The sequence below is a fragment of the Trachurus trachurus genome, assembly GCF_905171665.1.
Source record: "Trachurus trachurus genome assembly, chromosome: 11".
NCBI lineage: Eukaryota > Metazoa > Chordata > Actinopteri > Carangiformes > Carangidae > Trachurus > Trachurus trachurus.
In genome coordinates this window covers 12,288,205-12,310,672 of record NC_139904.1, presented here as the reverse complement: position 1 = coordinate 12,310,672, position 22,468 = coordinate 12,288,205, and the positions used below count along the sequence as shown (strand labels likewise).

The 22,468-nt window shown below is 42.0% G+C and overlaps 1 protein-coding gene across 1 annotated transcript; it reads left to right on the top strand.

Moving 5' to 3' along the window:
* Nucleotides 1-289: 289 nt before the first annotated feature.
* Nucleotides 290-20,711, top strand: col28a1a (collagen, type XXVIII, alpha 1a; the record flags this gene model as incomplete). Its single annotated transcript, XM_083981492.1, has 34 exons — nucleotides 290-419; nucleotides 1,601-2,166; nucleotides 3,596-3,616; nucleotides 3,756-3,815; nucleotides 5,696-5,749; nucleotides 5,847-5,891; nucleotides 6,039-6,065; nucleotides 6,265-6,309; nucleotides 6,441-6,485; nucleotides 9,006-9,059; nucleotides 9,162-9,230; nucleotides 9,362-9,430; nucleotides 9,608-9,676; nucleotides 10,752-10,820; nucleotides 10,923-10,991; nucleotides 11,072-11,140; nucleotides 11,305-11,373; nucleotides 11,489-11,560; nucleotides 11,803-11,871; nucleotides 12,221-12,292; nucleotides 12,651-12,719; nucleotides 13,012-13,080; nucleotides 13,617-13,685; nucleotides 13,793-13,861; nucleotides 13,978-14,046; nucleotides 14,627-14,695; nucleotides 15,031-15,099; nucleotides 15,192-15,272; nucleotides 15,955-15,990; nucleotides 16,087-16,123; nucleotides 16,422-16,976; nucleotides 18,070-18,143; nucleotides 19,161-19,446; nucleotides 20,539-20,711. The coding sequence occupies 34 exons, from the start codon at nucleotides 290-292 to the stop codon at nucleotides 20,709-20,711; spliced, it is 3,468 nt and encodes a 1,155-aa protein (XP_083837618.1).
* Between the last annotated feature and the right edge of the window lie 1,757 nt (nucleotides 20,712-22,468).

The following is a 22,468-nucleotide window of genomic DNA, read 5'->3' as shown; positions in this document are numbered from 1 at the left end:
TACTGTCTGGCCCCTGCTACTATGATAAGTGCGGTAGTAGGTGACAGTGATGACGTCAGACAGCAGTCAAGGTCGTAAAAGATTTGACCTCAGGTGTTACAGAGAGCAGACAGGTGAAGTATGTGACACTGTGTGAATGAAGAGTAAATGAGCATCGTCACAGGGCACTGAGGAAACGCCACAGTGAGAAGCTGCTGCAGTCGTGATGCTGTGTGTCGGATGTCAAAGGACCGATGGTGTAACCCTCTCCTTATTCCCACAGGCTCAGCAGCTGGACCAGATAATGACCATGCGGTGGTTACGGTCGTGGCTGAAGGTTTTTATTGTTGTTTTAACCCTGTCGAGCTTGACCAGATGCCAAAGCAGACGGAGGAAAAAACAGAGGGATGACAACCAGATCATTGTTAATGAGGCTAAGAGTAAGTAAAACAAAAAATCACATAATTTACTAGTAAACTACAAACATGAACATACCGTATTCATTTTTATCAGGAAGAATTATGTTAATTAAGACAAAGTAATGCAGTTTTCAGAGCAGCTTCTCTTTCCCCCACACATTAGCATATCCCATTACATTTGTTTTGTTTGTATTTGTATTTGATATTCTCATATTGTGTTGGAGCATTTCTCATCTGATTCTGACAACTCATGAAATCAGTTTCTACCTTCATCAGTTACAATAACAGACCTCTTTCTCACACTGTGAAACAGTCTCCACATTGCATAAATGAAAACACTTTAAATTGTCACACAAGATAGCGTCACATTTCTGCATCACATGTAACATTTTCACTTTACATTTTCTTCAGTTGTGTTTTCCTTAAGTCGGTCAGGTTTTTATTGAGACATCAAAGTCTTGAAGGTGGTGAAAAGGTTTAATTCACTTGTGACAGTGTTGAAATAATAATAATAGAAATGCAAAAACTGTCCTCAGAGCTGCATTAAGTATTGAGAGAATTATTTTTCTGACATGTGAATTGCATTACAGTGAAAGGAAAAAAGAAACTGTTGCATCATGGCCTTTAGCACAGTTTCAATTTTACTGTGCTTAACTTAAACTTAAAAGACCTTTATTGTCCTTACGGAAATTTGTGCTGCACAGCAGCTCCACAATCCCCACAATCCCACTCAACACATATCATACTTAGACAAATCATACATTAAAAGAAACATCATACGTATAAATAGAATTAAAAGTCAAGGTGTATGCAAGAGTCCAGTGATCCTGTAATGTGTGAATGTGAATGTGTATGCTTGATCATAAGTACTGTACACTCCCTACATCATGTGTCTCCGTTGCCCATTGAGGCCAATACTCACACATACTGTTACCAATAGTCTAGATTTCTAATAAGCTTATCAGGTCCAACACTTGTTGTCCAGGAACAAAATTAACCCAATGGTAGTATTTGGTGCAAGATCAGAGGTTTATTGAAAACATTACAATTCATATGACTTTTATTAACAATCCAGTAGAACTGGTAGTTTCTGCAAAATCTTGTCGACCAAAGTGTTGAATAGTTGGACGAACCAGCGCCAGTGAAGCTCCATTTGTGGTTGAACAATGTAGTAACACTTCCTGCTGTGGTTTGTTTCCTAGCCCTGATCTGCCCACTGGAGATTATGTTCATTGTGGACAGTTCGGAGAGAGCCAAAGCTCTGCTGTTCGAGCAACAGAAGGAGTTCATCCTGCGTTTCAGCTCCAGACTCATGCAGCTGCGCTCTGCCGGCTGGCGGCTGCGACTGCGCCTGGCCGCTCTGCAGTACAGCAGCACCGTCACAGTGGAGCACAACTTCAGGGACTGGCAGGATCTGGACGTGTTCCAGAGCCGGGTGGCCGCCATGACCTTCATCGGACATGGCACCTACTCTGCCTACGCCATCAGCAACGCCACCCAGGTGTTCAGCCGCGAGACGTCGTCCAGCAGCTTGAGGGTGGTGCTGCTGATGACCGACGGAACGGACCACCCTCGCAGCCCCAGTGCTGTGACAGCGGCTGCCGAGGCCAAGCAACACAACATCAGGGTGTTCACCATCAGCACCTCGGGCCTGACCAAGGATGGACCCATGGGTTCAAAGCTGCGATCCATTGCCAGCGCCCCACCACAGCAGCACGTACTCAGCCTCGCCGACAGCAAGCTGGAAGACAAACTCTTCAATGAACTGGTCAGTCGCATCTACAGTCGACTGTCTGATGTTAATGTGAACTATGAAGATACAGAAAACTGGTAGTATGGTGGTTAAAATGGAGGTTCATATGGCCAAAATCTCCAATGTAACCAAAACAAAACATAAAAAGAAGACATGAATGAATGAATGAAAAAAAAAAGGATTTCGGTCAGGTCATTTAAAGCAGAAGTAAGCGGAATGTTTGTGTTAATATAAGTCTTAAATAGTTATATCTTCCGACAGCAATCACTTATATAGAGTGTTTGGTCTGAAACACGGGTCTGTCAGTCACTCTGCTCTGCTGTAAGCTGAGGAGAAAACTTTCCTTGTATCCTACAACCTTTATCCAATGAGGAGAGAGAACGGCATAAAGGGGCAGTCCTCTCTGTGTGTGCAGCCGAGGAATGCGCGTCAATGTGGTAACGTAGGGATGAGGGCGGGGACTGCTAACTCCATCTGCTGACAAGAAGTTAGCCAAAACGACCAGATCGCTTACATCTGCTTTAAAAATACAGAACAGTATCAGTATAGGGTTAGTATAGTATAACTATAGAAAGATAACCAAACCGAAAAGGCATAGGCTGAAGCTAGCGCTTATTTTCGCCTACCCTTGTGTATGTTTTTTGAAGTAGAAAATATCTTTAATACATTTGTATAGCACTGAGTTTTAAAGTGTTTGGGGAAACTGGGAGACTGACACCACTCTCACACAATATCTGCTGCCTTAGAGCTAGTTAGCTTGGCTGTGTTAAACACAAACCTAATCAACCTATCAGCACCTATAAATGTCATGATATGTGTCACGGTATCAGATTATTTCTTGGCTTTCACCAGCAAAAGCCTAGAGGAAGGGATAAGGATAAAATGGTTTTTACAGTTTTATATACAAATACTATCCATAGTCTCTAAATAAAGATGGATGTTAGCCTCAGTGACATCGCCAACGGGTTTCTGAAGAGTGGTTTTCAAACTGTGCTACTGTCACCATCTTGGCAGTGACTGACTGACTCCGCCCCATTATCCAAAAAATAGACTTCAGTTAATAGCAAGGACACACTCATCCACCATTTCCTCAAAGTGGCTGTAACTACATTATTCCTAACTTTAAGCCCTAATAAAGTGTAAATATGCTTGAGGCTTAGTCATAATGGTTTATACAGTGACTGACTAACTGACTGTTGAAGCTTGATACTTAATAGGAATACACAAAGGTGGGATCAGGCTTCTCATCTAACTCTCCATCAGAATGTGAAAATGGAGGATTATTTAATAGCCACAGTGTGTTTTAGTGACAGGCCTTTGATGATGTTGTCTACTCCACAGGGTTAGTGAGTGGATATGGATGGTCAGTGCAGTATTGAGAGTTTTGCGGAGTCAAAACTGCATTGACATATTTACTGAGTTTATCTTTTTCTGCTTCTTTCAGAGCACAGCTGTGAAAACCGGGGTAAGTTACAGAATATTCATAAAAAAACATCAACCATCTTATTATTCGTATTGTCTATTGGCTCATTATTCTTGTTTGTTTGCTTTGATAATGCACTCTGTTGACTTTGCATCCTGTCTTCCTTACGTTTTCGTTACAGTGCCCTCACCCAAAGACCTGTCTGTGTGAAAAGGGGGAACGCGGTCCCCCTGGATCTCCTGTGAGTAATCTACTGTTGATCTGAAGCACGTGTTACCCTCAATAACTCACTATGGACAATAGGCCACGTTAATTAACACTATGAATATCTTCCAAACTTGAACTAAGTTTTATTGCAGGTTCTATAAATAATCTCACAGTGGCTACATGTGTAAAGTGATCTGACTGTAAAAGTGTGGAAGAAGAAATATAATGGTCCAGTGGGATGAAACAGTAGTTGTAGATCTCCTTCCTGCCTCTCTCTGTTGTAAATGAGACTGATGGTGTCTAAACTGTACCGTCTTTACCACCTGCTGCAGTGCCAGTGAGCCTGAGCAGGGAGGTTACTGTACCACACAGTGATGGAGGAAGGATGCTCTCCACATATAACACCTGTGGACAGCAAGTGGGTTCAGGAAATAGGTGCATACATTTTAACACAAGACCTCCTCTTGTGTTCGTTTTTGGATTGTCTGTTTGTCCCTTCCTTATGGACACAATGTATCAGCAACACCTTGACAACATTTGGCAAAAAACATTAGATCTTGTTAGTCAAAAGTGAAAAGTCAAGGTCGGTGTGACCTCAATAACACCCTCTAGCTATTAATACCTGCTGTGTCATTTGAGAACTTCCCGGTGCGACTGTTTGAATGCCGTTGGGTCAGCAGTGTGTAGAGTAGGATAAGGAGCTCAGGTTACATCCCTCGGGGAACTGGTACTGGTGTTGACGATGACGGGACAGGTGGACCTGAAGTCCCAGAGGAGTGGTCGAACAAAGTAATCCTTACACTACCAGTACTGTAGGTGAGATGGAGTCTGCAGTGGAGCTGTGTTGTTTATGTCCTCAGAGGTCTGAGTCTGCTGCCACAGTGATGGGATGGTCTTCTTCACATCTTCATTAGCTACTGGCATGAGTCCTGCTAAGGGATAGATCAGGCCTGACATGCTGAGCTCTGCTGAGGGACAGGGATAACAGTCGCAGTCTTACAGCAGACGGGGACAATCGCCAGAGAAAGGTAAAGATGTCTGTCAGCAGCACCACTGAGAGCTGGTATGCACAGTCCCTAAGGACCCAGCCTGGGATGTTGTCCGGGCCTGCAGCCTCACACAGACTGACATCCCCACGTCTGCTGCGGTCACACTGAGGGGAACCTCACCTAATGACTGACACCGCTGTGAACTCCCGTAGCAAATGGTGCAGATGACATTTTATTATTTATTATTCGAGTGCCTCAGATCGACGGCTACTAACAGGAAACAGTTTGTTAATTCATGTTTAGACACAATCTTGTGATCTGATTGTGATTTGCTAAAAACTGCCATTAGAAACCTGATGAATCCTTAGTGTCTGTGTGTGTGTCCAGTGGTAACACTGCACACTATGTCTATTCCAGCTGCCTCACCAGCTGCTGTACCATCTGCTGGTTTCACACTGACCGTCACTTCCTTGACCACTCACAGCATTCACACTGGTAAACCTCACACAGTGGTGCACAGCCCTGGGGTTGGCAGCCTGTGCCCGCAGGTGTGTCTGGCCTGCACCCAAAGCACTTCAGTGAAAAGAAGTGTGAAAAAAGAAAAAAGAAGTTTCCCACAATGCAAGTGTAGCAGGTGTTGAGAGGGCCAGCTGAACGGGCTGTTTTCACTGACAGCACTGCTGAAGAGAGGCCCTTGGAAAAAAGCAAAGGTCAAGGATGGAAGATTAAGCGTGAGCAAACAGACAGGCTGCAGTGATCTGAGAATCTGCTACACTGAGGTGGTGGTTTATGTAGGACCAGGGTTACAGACAGGTCGCACCGAGAGTGCCCCATCCCACCTTTGCTTATACATACACAAAGCTCAAACTATAAAGGGACTCAAATATTCTCATTTTGCACAATCTCTCCTTTTATTGTCATCCAGGGGAAACCAGGGGACCTGGGGTCCGATGGACTCCCCGGACCAAAAGGATCCCGTGTGAGTCTCTATTGTCTCCATAATCCTGTTCTGGTAACCAAAAGAATCCACAAAGTTTTGTTTGATGTACTGTTTTGTCTGGGTCTGATCACTGTAGGGGGAACCTGGTATTAACGGACGTCCAGGAATTGGGGGCATTGAGGTAATCAAATGTTTTTCTCAACCTCGCAGGGACACAGGGTTTTCGGTTGTGTAGCATTGTAAGATACTCATTATAATGACTGGAGGCAGGGGAAACTAAACTATGTAAATTTTGGAAACATTTGATTGAACTTTTTCCTGTTTATAGGGTCAACCTGGGAGCAAAGGGGAAAAGGTATGTATTGTTAACAATGTCCTGTTCTTCTAATTTTGCATCATTGCTCAGCACTGTGTGGAGATAGCAAAATATTAAGCAAATTCACATGTTAGTGTGTTTCAGATGAGTGCATAACTTGAATGTCAGACAGTTTGATTTGGTTTAGTGCCCAGCCAGATCAAGCTTCACCAGTTTCCTAATGGACTGTGTTTTCTAGGGGGAACTGGGAGAATGTGGCGCCCCTGGTAAAAAAGGAGAAAAAGTAGGTTTTTATTTCATTATATTCTGCTTTTTAAGATATTTTTCTCATATATAATTACATAACATACACATATTATGCTATGATGACTGTTGTAAATGCAGTGATAGTGTAAAAAGGTTTTTTTTCCATAGGGAGAAGATGGACCTCCTGGCCCCAGAGGCTCGAGAGGAGAACAGGTAAAACGTTTTCCCCTTTTCCCATAGTAGCATATATCACCATAATAAAAATAAAAATGATAATTTTATGAATAGGGCTCTTTTCAAGCAAAGGCACATAATGCTTTCCAGAGGTGAAGGGAATAAAAATAATGCATTTAAAAGCACTTTCAAGAGACACATAATGGAGAAAAAGTGCATATGAATACGAATGTACGTTAAAGAAAGCAGCAGCCAATTCCATGAAAATAGTTTTTAAGACAGGATTTCAAAGCCAGAACGTGATACTTCAGAGCTGAGAAGCAATGGCCACAAAAGCTCAGTCACACCTTTAGTTTTAACCCAGACTCTTAGACCCGGACCAGCAGACCTGAGAGCCCTGTTTCGATGCTAAGGTTAGAGGAGCTTGGTTATATACACTTTAAAACTGATTATAAAAGTGACGGGAGGATAACGCATCGAAGCCGAGGCAGTTCAGTTGTGGTTAGTACTTAGCTGCTGAGATTTCTCCAACAGGTAAACAAGGCATTACAATAATAAAGATGGGGGGGATATAAGAGCTAACAGACTTTCTCTGCTTTGCTAAAAGACAGAGCTAATTTAATTTAACTTGCTTTTTGGACTACAACAGTCTTTGTATGTTACTCTAAACTGAGGTCACAGTCCAGATATTTCTTGTAGATGGCTTTATATTGGGAGTATTTTATTATTATTATTAAATACAGACAGATGATGTGTGAGATTGTGTGTAAACTAACATCAGAAAAGCCCCTATTTTTTTAAACAATAGATAAATGTTTATCATTCGTATCAGCCTTACTGTCAATATATCAACCTTTTGCATAGAGAAAACTCAGATGCAATTCAGTGAAGATGTAGTTAGTTTAGCTTAGCATGAATAGCCTACTGGAAGCAGGGGGCAGCAGCTAGCCTGACTCTGGTCACAGTTAAACACACACACACACACTGCTCCAGTGAGAGCCACACACTCAGAGTCCATCTCCTGCTCTGCACTTGTGGAATGTGATTCATGGATTAGGTCTTATCCCGCTCCTAATGTTGCCTTTCTAAAGCAGGGAATTCAAGCTTGCAATGTTTAGTTGTAGTCTTTTAGCAGATGTTGTCCCAGTGGATTAGGATTTGGGCACATGTTATCCATTCCCTCTCTCCTTAAATGCTTGTTGCCCACTTCAGTGTCAGTAGAATAGCAGCAGTCATCGTCTGAATGTCATCAGGTTTTTCCATCCATCTGATCTCTCTCCAGTTCCCATGAAACTACACTAACTACACTGTCAAAGGTTTATTCACTCGCACTTTTTTTCAATATATCAAAACATTCGCCGTCAAAATATCAGGATCCACCAAACGTCAACTGTCCGAGCAGGTTGAACCTGCTTTGGTTGAAGGATCAGTTCAACTCAAAGGGACAGAGAAGTTAGAGAACTCCTCGTGTTTTCTATTACTGTTTAGATTTATTCACATATTGTATTGAAACTGCAGTGGCCAAGACACCTCAACACACTGCAACTTGAGAAAACAAAGACAAATGCAAAAAAAAAGTCAGTCCACAGTAGATTAATCAAAGTGTTTCCAGGGCGCATGGACCATGAACCCCATCAAGCTCCATCAAGTCCAACCTGTAGACCATCCAATAAATAGATGATAAATAATAGGGGATGAATAAAGCATCTATCTATCTACCTGCTCTTCATATGTTCTCGTGAATCAGATGATGTCAGGTATGATGAGCCACTCTCCTCCTCCAGCAGAGGGCCCTCACAGTTTACCGGCTGACTAACAGACAACTTATCCCAACGTTGAACCTGTCAAATATGTCCGGCATGTATGATTCATAAATTAAAATGAAAACATGCTCAACCTTGTCTCGGGGTGATTTGAATAAATGGAGGATATCATATCATCTGTCTAGACTTATACACTGTGTCTTTATGGGGTCTTGATACGGTGATTTTCTTTTCTTCTTATGTACAAATCCTTTTTTTTGTCTTGTGAAGATCATTTTTACAGCATCGGTCATACTGCGTATACTGGTGAAGGTGCAGAGTTATTTTGAAACCTTCTGTTTTATCACAAATTCTGTCCATTTGTGGCAAGATCTCTTTTGCTGTGATAATATGCAGGAAGTTTACATCCATGCTTTAAAACTCGATATTGCTAAATTATTATTAATCATTATGTTTAATTTTTGGGTTTTATAGATGAACTCTTTCTAACTGATTAATGAATCCCCAAAGAAAAGATGGACTCATCACACTCAGTTACATTTGTTTTGTTTATGTCACTACACAGTGGCTACAAAATGGATATTTAAATAAAAAAATAAAAATATTTTCTCCATTTCACCTGGTGTATGACCATGGGCATTGGGTGGTACAGTTGAAGAAACTGTCATTAACCACTAAGAAACCGTCCTTTCACTTTAAGTCTATATGAATCAAGCAATGATTGATGTTAAGGATTTATCTTTATTTATTAATTCAAATGTATTTAATTATTCCTCCTTGTTTTACTCTTATATAGGGAGCCATGGGAGCACATGGAGACCAGGGTCCCGAGGGGCCACCTGGGTCCAAAGTAAGAACCATGGGAGTTTAAGATACCTTTAGTGGTGCCACTAAGTTCATAGGTCACAACCATGGGCTTGTTTTTTAAGTACATGTTCCATTCGTTTTAAAGGGTGAGCGAGGACCAAGGGGTGCTTCTGGACCTCCTGGAGATAATGGCGTTGGGTTTCCTGGTCCCAAGGTAAATTTATGCTTGGTTTAATATTGAATTAAATAAAGAAATGTTTGTTTTCTTCTTGTCTCTTACGCGTCTGCAGGAAAGACTGTGGACTCTTCACTATCTGTCGCTGATCTTTACATTTTATCTTTCAGGGGGACAAAGGGAACCACGGAAGACCAGGTCCACCTGGAGCAGTGGGTATGGGTGAACCAGGGTCAATGGTGCGTTCAAAAAACAATAACAAAAACTGAAACTACAGGTTGTGATAGCTGAAAACTTTAAACACACACCCTATTGAGACTAGAAAACCATTACATAAATGCAACACCATTTACAGTTAATTAAATCTCTCTTGATACACAATATAACCTTCACTCTATCTGCGTTGATTTCTAAAGGGACCACCAGGGCCACCAGGGATACAAGGATCTCCAGGGTTTCCAGGTGAGGGTCTTCCTGGACCCAAGGTAAGTTTCAGGATATACTTACCCTTTCACTACAGCCAGAGACGCTCATAAGTCTTTAATTTCAACACAAAGTCAAGCTTCAAGTCTCTTATGGTTGTAATAAATGTTCTGTCCCTTGCTGCTGCTGCTGCTGCTGCTGCCACAGTCTGTTCAACATTGCATCACCATTTATGATTTCATAGCACATACTGCATCATCATCACTCCTCTGTCTATAAAGTTATATACTGTATGATACCAATGGAGGCAATAGGGATGCTGCTGTTGGTGAATAATGAAATAGAGACTTCTGCCGGCCGACAAGTTCTTATTTCCTTGCAAGGAAAGGTCAGTCCTCACCCAAGCGGTGATGGTAAAGGAAAGACCCAGAGCATCTACATTTATACTTTGGTATATCAAAGGGCCTTTTGGTCTAGTGGGGGCCCTGGCTTTCACACCTTACAGGAACTGATATTTCCCTAGGTTGGTTTCCCATTTGGGGTGTCATGCAAGAGTTGACCCCCGGTTGGTTGCCATGGGAAATATAAAGAGGGTGAAACTAATATTACAACTCACAAATGGTTAATACACAAGAAGGCCTGATATCTTGGTGGAAAGGGCAGGGTGTGGGGACATCCCAAGTGGTTGAAGCACAACAAATTGAAATTGAAATTGAATTGAAATTGCCATTACAATGGCGAGCAAATAAAAAATGTTATGGACTTTGAGTTTGACAAACCCAACAGGACCCATTATAGTATATGGTCTGTGTCACACTTCAAACAGAACAACCAGCACATCGGCCTGTTGTTCTCTCTTGTCTATTAGTAGCTGTAGAGATCAGAGTTCACACTAGACAGTGCAACGGTAAATACAACACCAGTCATCTCTCAATTTTAGTAGTTTTCCCGTGTACTAAAATTGTGTAGATCTGAGCTGATCACAGACTTTCTGATCAAGCACAAGCAAAATACTAGGACGTGTGACATTTTAACTCTAAATGAACCCATACTAGATTTGTGAGAAAATTAATTAATGCAACTTCTCAAGATCCTTCCATCCCGTCCTCTTGTCTTACCACAGTGTGTTTCTTTCAGGGTGACAGAGGGTATGAGGGACCTAAGGGCAACCGCGGCCCTCCAGGATTGGGGTACAAAGGTGATAAGGTATGGATATCGGTTAAAGGTGCTTGATTTACAGAAACACATACACGCTGCAAACATTTGATACTGTAAAGGATGACTGTCTTCCATATGTCTGACCCTCAGGGAAACACAGGCTCCCCCGGGCTTCCAGGTTTGGTCGGGTTTCCTGGGGCAGGGATCCAAGGAGAAAAGGTAAGGCCAATAAAAATGAAACAATCCTCCCCTCTATAGCCTTCATTCATGTAACTGCATTAATAATTATCTCCATTTAGGGGGACCAAGGGCCTGTGGGGCCTGCTGGTCCTAGGGGACCTCCTGGAGTGGGGATAGTTGGACCAAAGGTTAGGAGGATCATTGAAAAACTGATAGTGTGGTTATACTGTAAGAGTTAAATACAGGTTTTAGTGTTTCAGTGTTATTGCTGCTTTTAAAAAAATATATGGATGAAAATTCTTATCCATCAGAATGACTTTCAGTCAGTGATTTGATTTGTGTTGTTTCCCAGGGTGACCAGGGTTTCCCTGGTGAACCTGGACTTCAGGGAGAGAGAGGTGTTGGCGAGCCAGGACCAAAGGCAAGAAAAACCAAACCCCTTTGCATTAAGTACATACATACACACATCTGGCATCGGAGTGAGCACAGGGAATGTTTTGAGTTTATGTGTTATGTATGTGGATGTGTTTTCCCAGGGGGAGCAGGGACCTGATGGTGCCGCAGGGATACCCGGTATTCCTGGTGAAGACGGAGCTGCTGGACCTAAGGTGAGCTAGTGACTGAAGATCTGCTACTGTACATGGTTCAAGGCTGAGCACACACAGTTTTAGGCGTGCTCCACCTTTAACTCATCAAGTGTTTGACCACTTTTTAACAGAGTCTGAGGGACTGACGGAGATGGGAGCAATCTCATAAACACCAGTTGCTAATAAAACTGCTGAATAGAACCAATGGAGACTGGTGAGACTGCACAATGTGATGATGCTGTTCCATGTGATGTTTAATCTAGGGCGAGATGGGGTTGTCAGGTCCACGGGGCCAGGAGGGAGCTCCGGGGAAAGGTATTCCTGGAGAAAAGGTAATTTTAAGCCACTCATAGTCCAACTTCTGGCCATGTGTCTCCTGGATGATGTGGGTGCAGCATGTACACACTATTTGTTTTATCACTCACATGAGGGTTTTCTAGGCCTGCACGTAGTATAAAACACAGGCACATGTGTAAATAATTAATGATTTAAATGCTTAAGGTACATATTTACTTACCTGCATTGACAAGGACTTTATTGAATAAGTCACAGTCGACCAAGTGTTGGGTGCATTTAGTGGTATTTACCTTTCTAAGCTTTGTAAATCCGTCATACTGTTCTATCCTGTTACAGTACTGGAGGTGTGTGTGTGTGTGTCTGTGTGTGTGTGTGCTCTCACAGGGAGACAGAGGGGACCGTGGACCAAGGGGACTATCAGGCTCTCCAGGGCCAGTTGGCCCCGCTGGAGCTAAGGTCTGTGTCAGGTTCATACATTTGCTTGCTGCAGGTGGGAAATGGGCCTCTTCAGTTACTCAGCTAAATTCAGATTGACATAGTTGGCACAGTCACAGATCGTATTCAGTGGATAAATGGTTAGTTTATTTAGTATCAGGGAGTTCAGAACTAGGGTGTTGTCTACATAATCCATAAAGTCCTGCAGGGTGATATGTATCTTTGATTTTGTGTGCACTACATGATGTACTCTTCCTCTGATGCTGAAAGAGAAAGCCATGTGAAGCCTTAATGCCAAATGCTGGTGAAACTGTGGAATCATAACAAGAGCGTTTATCTGCTCGTATCTCTACTTTGAATGTTTGACTCTTGTGTTCAGGGGGAACCCGGCAGCCTTGGATTGGTGGGCCTGCCTGGACCTGCTGGGCGTGGCTTACCAGGACCAAAGGTAAATGATGACACACTGTATGTGACCACCTCACACAACCCACTAATTATCCCTTTAATATTTGGTTAAGGGGTTAGTTAATATGAACATGTAATAAAACCGAGTCGTTCTCAGTAGCAACTAGAAAAGTCAGTGTGGACTGAGCCCTGATTTGCAACATTGACTTTTTACCACTATTTGGTTATTGCACATTTCTTTAAATGTTCTGTGTTAATAAATGAACTGCACTGCATACATTATGAGCCTTATTTATTTGGCCAGTGTGTCTGTTGGTGTCTTGTCCATATAACAGGGGGATCCTGGGCCTGTTGGACCACCAGGACCAGTAGGAGAACCTGGAGTAGGACTCTTTGGGCCAAAGGTAACACAAGCACGACATAATCATCATGTCCATATACTACACATCAGTATACTATGGAGCCTGCTTCAGCTGTGTAGCAGTGCTATGTATAACCAGAATAAAGAGTAAAAACAATTTAAAAAATCTAATAAATACACAGTAAGTGAATGGAAAACACAAAATGGAAATGTTTTTCTCTCTGAAAGAATCAGTTTCATGCTACATACAGCCCTATTGCATATTTGCACAAGGCAGGAAGTCACCCAAAGCATTAACATTTCATAAAAATAGTTTTGTGTATGTTAATTGGCTGGTGGCACCAAAATGAAAAGTTGTTTTGTTACCATTTGAGCCATACTGGTCAAAATGTATAGATGCTTTTTTCATCATTATATGAACCAAAGCAAATGAGAAAAACTACAGCAGGTGTAAGCACCTGTGCAGCAACACACAGTGGAGCAACAGCAGACTGTGACACTGTAGTTTTCCTTTCATTTATCACTGTCTGTATTTCTTTTCTTACTGTGTTCCTTCCTTCCTACTGCCTGCCTTTTCAGGGTAACAAAGGAAATCATGGGCCTGTGGGACCACCAGGGATAAAGGGAGATAGTCTACCAGGACCACAGGTAACAGGAAGCAGTCATCACACATAAATCGTACAGCTCTGCTTGTATTCAATGCATAAGAAAGAATAGATGACAATTGAATACCTTGTACGGTACTTAACCATCAGGGACTGCCGGGCTTACCAGGAGTGCCAGGAGAAACAGGGCCTGAAGGGAAAGGACTACAGGGACCTAAGGTGAGCCTCGGGGGTTAAATCATGAATTGATGGAGTTGGGATGCGTGAAGCTGCAAACAATGAACCAGCAGAAAGAATACGTAGTCTAAGTTTGTTGCGTTTATTTTGCGTGTTAGGGTGACAGAGGCATACCAGGGGTCCAGGGCCCATCGGGTCCTCCTGGAATCGGACTTTATGGACCAAGGGTGAGTGTACATACAGTATGAACTGGTGTCTGTTGTGTTGACCATAAACCTCTGCGTATCATAATGGCATGATAGTTTAGTTTAGTTTAGTTTAGTTTAGTTTAGTTCAAGTTTATTTCGGACATGTTAAAAGAAATAAAACATAATACAGAAATGGACAGACATAACAAATACAAACTTTGCAAAGACAACATATGAACAAAAAAATAAAATAAAATAAAATAAAATAAAATAAATTGAAAATAAAGATAATTTGATTTTTTTGTTTGTTTGTTTTTTTCATATCCGAAAAGGAGTAGGAAGAAGTAAAACTTATTTACTCTCACCCCTTATTCATAAATTATCTATCAAGTTATCTAGTCATTATAGTCTATACAATAAATTACTTTATAAGTTATTTAACTGGATTTATTCTAATATATATTTATATACATAATAGATTTAAGATGGATAGCGAGTGTAAGAATCATGGACAGGTATTTGGGCTTTATCCTTGCGAGGGCCATACTTGAGTAAGCAACATGTCTGTTTTTTGATAAAATATTATATGGACAGTTGCCATAATGTCTTGTATCCCCAGGGCGCCCCGGGGCAGCCGGGCCCACCAGGCGTCCCAGGGCCTCCAGGAGACGGCATCCAGGGACCAAAGGTAGGCAAGAAATATTATGTTGTTACAGCTCTGTCATGTTTAGTGAAGTGGGGAAAGGTACTTTTTTCTGATGACTCACTGATCCATTATTTGGGCTCTCAAAGTGCAAAGATGCCTAACCAAGCTGTGGTGTGTCTTGCACAATGAGAAAGATCTGTTTATGCTGATGGCACCCTCCAATTTTTCTATGGAGATGTGAGGGTCTCAGGGCAGAGGAGGATGTTGTTATGATGCCATGTAAAGCCCTTTGAGACAAACTGTTTGTAAAAACGGGTTATACAAATAAAATTGCCTTGCCTTGTCACTCTCACCAATTCACCAGTCTTTATTCTCAGGGAGAGCCCGGGTTTCAGGGGCCAGTGGGCCCTCGGGGAACACCAGGGGACGGGCTTCCAGGCGAGAAGGTACAAACAGTACAACAACTGTATGTGGGTGACCTGCCATATATTAACTTTGTTGTACTAATGAGTGATTTCACACACACACACACACACAGGGTGACAGAGGCATTCCTGGAGACCGGGGAAGGAAAGGAGAAAGGGGAGACTATGGAGAACCTGGATCGACTGGACCAATGGTAAAGCAGCGTGTCTCATCTTCTTGGTTTATACGTACCAGTATAGGAATAAATGTTTCTGTAAACACAGGTAAACAGTGCAATAGCAGATACATGCCATGTATTCAATGCAGATGTGCCCACAGCCCTTGCAATATGCAATATGGCACTAATATAGGCAGTGTAAAGTTAAAGGTTTACTGTAAATTACTAGTGTATTTATCATTCAATCACAGCCTAATGGTAATTGTCTTTACATTGGGTTTGATGATGTTTACATTTCTTCCTCTTCTTGTCTTGTGTTGATGCATACTGTAAGAAGGTATTTGTGGTATTACAATAAGAACCAAAAACCAACTCTTTGTAGTTTTACATTTGTCTCACGCCTTTCTCTGGAGCTCTAGGTTGTTAAGCCAATCAGAGGAGAAGAGGCTCTGAGCCTCTCTTTTAATTGGCTGACTGTTTTCTCAGCGATTCAATAAAAACATAGCAGATTGCAGGTAAACATTAAGAGAAAACACCGTTGGATGGTGGTCCAGTAATACATGCACCATTAACTTTGGCTTTATATTGCTGTATACTGTACGTTTACCCATGAAACATCAGTTATGGTGTTATTTATTTAGATGCTTACAAGCGACACAGAAATAGTGGTTTTTGAATGCTTAGTATTTGAAACTTACCCCTTAATGTTCAATTACAGGGGAGATATGGAGAAAAGGGTGAACCAGGACTGACAGTGAGTAAAGTGATTGACACAAATGACACTGTTGAGTTTTATATTATAACATAAAATGGCAACACCTAATCTCACATCTTTTTTTTCTGCACACAGAGGGAAGAGGTCATCAGAATAATTCGGGAAATCTGTGGTAAATCACATTTTTTTTGTAAAGTTTTGCCACAATAATTAGTCATCTAAGGTATTAAATGCAAATTAGGTGGAGAAAATATTACAGGCCTTGTCTTAGACCTATAAAACAAATATAAGACAAAAAAACATGTTGTATGGTTAAGTTAAAACCACCCGTTGGAGCCTTTATGGTCTGAAGGAGCCTGTAAGTAGCTGCCAAGTGCATCATCTATTAAACTACAAAGCATATTCTTCAGATCATGTTGCAGCACTTTTGTTCCAGTTGTAATCTGTGTGTCACACTTGTTGTTGTCCAGGCTGCGGTCTGAAGTGCAGAGAAACCCCCCTGGAGCTGGTGTTTGTGATCGACAGCTCTGAGAGTGTGGGGCCCGAAAACTTTGAGATAGTGAAGGACTTTGTGAACGCTCTCATCGACCGGGTCTCCGTGAGCCGAGAGGCTAGCCACGTGGGAGTGGTGCTCTACAGCCACGTGGACATGGTGGTGGTCAGTCTGCAGCAGCAGTCCAGCCAGGACGACATCAAGGCCGCCGTTAGGAGGATGCCCTACCTCGGGGAGGGCACCTTCACCGGCAGCGCCATCCACAGAGCGAACCTGCTGTTCAAGGCCTCGCGGCCCGGGGTGAGGAAGGTGGCGGTGGTTCTGACGGATGGGCAGGCCGACCCCCGCGACGTCATGCAGTTTGAAGAAACGGCCACACAGGCCCACGCGGAGGGGATCGAGATGTTCGTCATCGGGGTGGGGAACAGGACCGACCCGCTGTTCGAACAGTTCCAGGCTGAGATGAACATTGTCGCCTCTGACCCCGATGAAGAGCACGTCTACCTCATAGATGACTTCAGGACTCTTCCCAGTAAGAAAACACCATCGTCACCATCATCATCATTATTAGCAGCACTGGCCCTTTATCCAAAAACTGATCAATATTGTACCAATTGTCTATAACAAGCTCTGACTGGAATTAATTAAGTTCGAGCTTTGTCAGAGGTTACTATCTGTTTGACATTAAAGGGATAGTTCAACATTTTGGCAAATTGGCCCATTGCCATAATCCCTATAGTCATAGCAGTAGGTTTGTTACCTTTAATTGTCGGTGCAAGCTATTTCTAGAACGGTGGAGCAGAGCCGCGAGCTGCTCAGAGCTAAGCTACGGAGGCTAATGGGATTTCGTGGTTTCCCTCATCAAACTCATCAAATACACAATCCAGCAACTCCAAAACTCTCTCGTGGACAAGTTGTGACCTGCACATTTACCACCCTATGAGATAATAACGGAACGTCACGAGACTGAGTTGTTTTTGAGGCAAATGCAGAGACTGCTTGCTGAAAAACTGTCCCAGACGGGAACGTGCATCAGTGGTTTTGCATGAATTTACCTCTAAAACAACTCTGTCTCATAATATTCAGTTATTATCTCATAGCGTGGTGAATGTGCAGGTCACAACTTGTCCACGAGAGCGTTGGATTGTGTATTTGATGAGTTTGATGAGGGAAACCAAGAAATCCCATTAGCCTCCGTAGTGTAGTTCTGAGCAGCTCGCAGCTCTGCTCTGCCGTTCTAAAAATAGCTTGCAGCGACAATCAAAGGTAACGAACCTACTGCTATGACTATAGGGATTATGGCAATGGGCCAATTTGCCAAAATGTTGAACTATCCCTTTAATGAAGCTAAACCTTTGAGATAGCTCAGTCAACAGGCCACTGCTGCACTGATACGTTCATTCCTCTCGCTGCAACGTACTTTATATCGAAGTATCAGGTTTATAAGCTGTATGTAAGTTTCTGGCAAGTGAAAACCATTTGTTTCTCATTAAGATGACAACACGCTTCACACAGGCGCCGCAACTTTATTGTTAAAGTTAAATTGTGTCATATTGTTGTGTTGTGCGCAACGTTAGCATTGTGGGACTACAGACAGTCGATGTGACGTCTTTGTTTTGCTGCAGCCCTGGAAGGCCAAATCCTGAGTCGGATTTGTGAGCAGGATGACATGATGACCTTTCAACCAGAGTTTGGACCTGTGGAAATCCACCCAGCGGTTCCTGAGGACACGGAGTTCCCAGAGGAGGAGGAGGAGGAGGAGGAGGAGGAGGAGGAAGAGGAGGAGGAAGAGGAGGAGGATGAGGACATAGAGGTAACATTGCTTTTGCCTCACTGATCTAATATACAGTATAACCAGTATAACCAGTATCAAGTCCAGGTGCATCTTCTTCCACTGAAATCACATAGACACAATGAGGGAGTTGTTTTATCAGAAAGAAAAAAAAAACGGATTTATGTGAATTAGCTGCTGCTTGAATTCTCCACTGGTTAGAAATAATCTAGCATGCCTGTGACATAACAATTAGACCAGTGGTTGTCAACCTTTCACATCTCATTGCTCAATTGAAAACTATGGCACATAGCCAACCCTGAAACAATACAGAGGACAAATTGTGCCAGTGATTAAGACAAGGCAAGGTATCTTTATTCATACAGCGCATTCCACACTAAGGGAACTCAGTGTGCTTTACATAAAGACCAAACATTTAAAAAGAACAGCATAAAAACAATTTAAAAAAATATATATATATAAACATTAACATAGAGTTAAAAGTAAGAGGAAAGAATAATTAAAAAAGTAGCAGAAAAGACAATAAAGTTTAAAAATCTTAGAGAGCTCAGCCATAAGCACATGAAAAAGATAAATATTTTTAACCTGGATTTAAAAGTGTCGAGCCGCTGATCTTGCAAGGTTGGTTTTTGGCCAAGAGATGCTAATTGGAAGGAAAAGAGCCTCCATTCTCCTGGTAACAAGTCATTTAACCATCACAATGATGCTGAAGCTGTTTAATTAAGGTGCAAATCTTGCATAGTTCCTCTTTGAAATATAGAGTAAAATAAAGTAGGAGAAGGCCAGTTTTTCTTTGTTTGGAGATGAAAATTACACCCCTTCACCAATATTGATTTGATTTGTCAAAAGAAATTGTCTCCAAATCTAGAAAGACTTTGAAGGTACTATAATGTGTCTGACTTGAGCTCATCATCTACTCCCCAGGATGAACTGACAGTGCGGACAGCGGCAACCCCGACCCTGCAGTCCCCGGAGTCGGGGTGGCCCGAGGAGGAGGAGAACTTGGTTGATGATAAACTCTTCGTGGAGCCCTGGAACAGCCTTCCAGACCTTGCGCTGGCCTCTCCTGGTGGCAGAGGGAGGCAGGGCCCCGGGCTGACGTCACTAGTGGGCCCTGATCCTCCAACTGACTGGCTGCAAGAGGCAAGGAGCACACAGGCTCCCGTCAGCCCTCCTCCTCCTCCACCCCTGACGGAGGCATCTGTGTCAGGTAACAGATCATACCATCAGTTGTTTAATCTTTCTCGGAAGTGTTTGAACTTCCTGTTCTGCAAACACATGACCTGAAACTGATGGTGTTGCAACACATCATGAGTGTGCTTATCTCATTTCATATTTGCTTCAGATAGGATATCTTGCAACCTCCTTTCCTTGCAGGATTTTCTTTCGTCAGGCAGGACAATGAGCGGCACACAGATAGTTAAAAAAAAACAAACATACTCTTTAAACAGAAGGTTTAATTCAATTCAGTTCAATTCCTTTTATTTGATAAAGAAGGACAATGTACATTGATAAACATTTTAAAGATAAAATGTAAATGTACTCAATTCTAGCCAAAAGGCTCATTTCCATTGACAGTCCCCCTATACTGAAATAGAAACAAGCAGGTTAAAGAAAACACAAGTATAAGTACAGTATTTAAAAACATGGGGCAGGTACCTTTCTTTTTAAAAAGAAAAAACAAAGAAAGTAATACAATCATAATACATAGGTAAGACAAAAACTGTACAACACAATACAATCGTGGTTCACAGTAGGCACAGGTGTATAATATAATGTATAAAATCAACATCTCTTACAGAGCCACATGGGAATATTTTTAATTGATTACTGTAAACGAATTATACTCAATTAACTTGGACAATTAATATGTAGGGCTGCTGTTTAATGTTTTATTTATTTATTTATTTATTTGCCATGGTTGACCACCACACGGAAATGTTACCAACAGAACCGACAGACTAATTGCAAAGTGATCATATAATATCTTATACACCGATATCACACTCAGAGGGGCCATTTCCATGTGCATAGTTTTGCTTTTGATATATAATTTTCCTTTTGGCTGCAATAAAGTAGTTTACTTATTCTACTAATAACAGGCCTTTTACTCAAGCATGGATTTTAAAATATAGGACTTTTACTTGTGACAAATTATTATTATGGGGTAGTATTCCTAACTTTCTTGTGTCTGATAAAGCTATAATCGGCTGAACTTTACAACCTGTAGTGTGAAGGGATTGTGGGACCTAAGAAACACAGGTGACACAGTTCACTTATTGCACATTTCTTGTCCTTTCAGATGAAGGCTGCGGTCAGCCTCTGGACCCGGGTCCGTGCCGGCAGTATGTGGTCAAGTGGTACTACGACCCCGAGGCCAACGCCTGTGCCCAGTTCTGGTACGGAGGCTGTCAGGGCAATTCAAACAACTTTGCATCTGAGGCCAGCTGCAGGAATTCCTGCGTCTACACGTAGAGGACTGTTTGGCAAAAGGGTGTGTGCAAAGTTAACATACGCCTTCTGCGTCACTGGGGAACAGAACGGACTGATGACGCAGGCCTGACTGTTTGACCAGCATTCAGGCTAGCACTTGCTGCTGCTGTGGACTGTTGCAGGTGACACAGGTGACGGAGAACTGATGTGGACCTCCTCCTCGTCCTTCTGGCTACATTCACACTGCAGGTGCTCCTTTTCAATTCTGAACTGCTGCACACAACTATAGCTGTTTAACACCACTTACATCTACCATCTACCCAGGATCCACAGATGTGGAGTCTAAACATCCACATCTGCCCAGGATATAAAACAACCATTGCATTATACTGTCCCATTGTTGTTTAGCTCTTAAATAACCAGAGGCCCATTTTACAAAGCAAGAGGAACTCACACTGTGTCTTGACGCAGAGGCAGCAGCACATCAGCAGCTCCAGTACTATTTGTATGTGTCTACACCAGAGATGTTCAGTCCACAGTACTGGAAGCATTTACAGGCAAAACACAACCCCTATAATTACAGGTGGTTTGCATAGGAAAATAGACTGGATCCCTTGGGACACAACAGTGCGACTGGGCCTGTGCAGACAGTGACTAGAAAAAGCTGTCTGTGTAGACACAGCGACATTGTGTCACTGATTATTAATATTATTATTATAACTACGAGCCATTATAGACTTTATCAGGCCCAGTAGTATAGTACTAAACATGATTACAATGTGATAAAGCAACTTGGATAGACCAGCTGTAGGAAAAGTAGGAATATCCCAATATTAGTAGGGGAAAAATTAAACTAAACCTTTTCGACTGAGCTAATTATCAAAGGATCATCCATGAATTTATTGTTTATTTCTCTTTTTTCCCTTTCTAGTTACATTTTGCCTTTCACTTTCTTGTTGTCCCATAAGTCAAAGAAATTGATGCCTGATCTATCTGACTAAACATCTGATTTAACTTAGAGCTAATTAACAGTGTGCACAATTAATATACAGCAATAATCGCTGTTTATTAGTCTGTGAGTGTGGGGAACTATCCACGATTAGTTATCAGTCTGTTCAGTTTGGAATAATATCTGTTTTGTCCACCATTGGACTGTTGGCATCCTGATCAAATAACCTGCTTTGTAGCACATGTTACCATGGTGATTTAACCCGCTTCAACGTGATAATTTACACATTTCATATTCAGACTCCTTCACTCTTTGTTGCAGCCTCATAGAAAATAAATAAAAATCTGTTGTTTTTTTTGTCATCAATCCAAATTTATGCAAATCTCATAAGAAAAGTGGTCTTCATCATTCTGACATGAAGTCTAAAACAACGAGGACGCTCCGCTCCACACTTTTATAGATACAAAAACACAGATATTAATGATAGTTCGACAAAGTGAGTCATGACTGTTATTCACTCCCTCCCTTTGCAAAGATATTTTCATTGCTGACAAGTTTTTCAACCAATTTCACTCGTTTTGTTTATGCACTGAGGGCAGGGAGGCCACAGTACAACAACACGAGGCAGAATACAATGAGATGGGACGTCAGTACAATGGATGAACAATTATGCAAACTCAACATCTCCATCAATAAATGCCATCTACAGTATTCCATGCAGCTTGTTGCAGAACTCGTGTGTAGTATGGATAACAATAAATACAGGTAATCTACTATATCAACCAATAACAAACAGGTACCATTTCTGAATCTGGTCAGTTTTGGGGATATATTATAGTGTGTCATGACA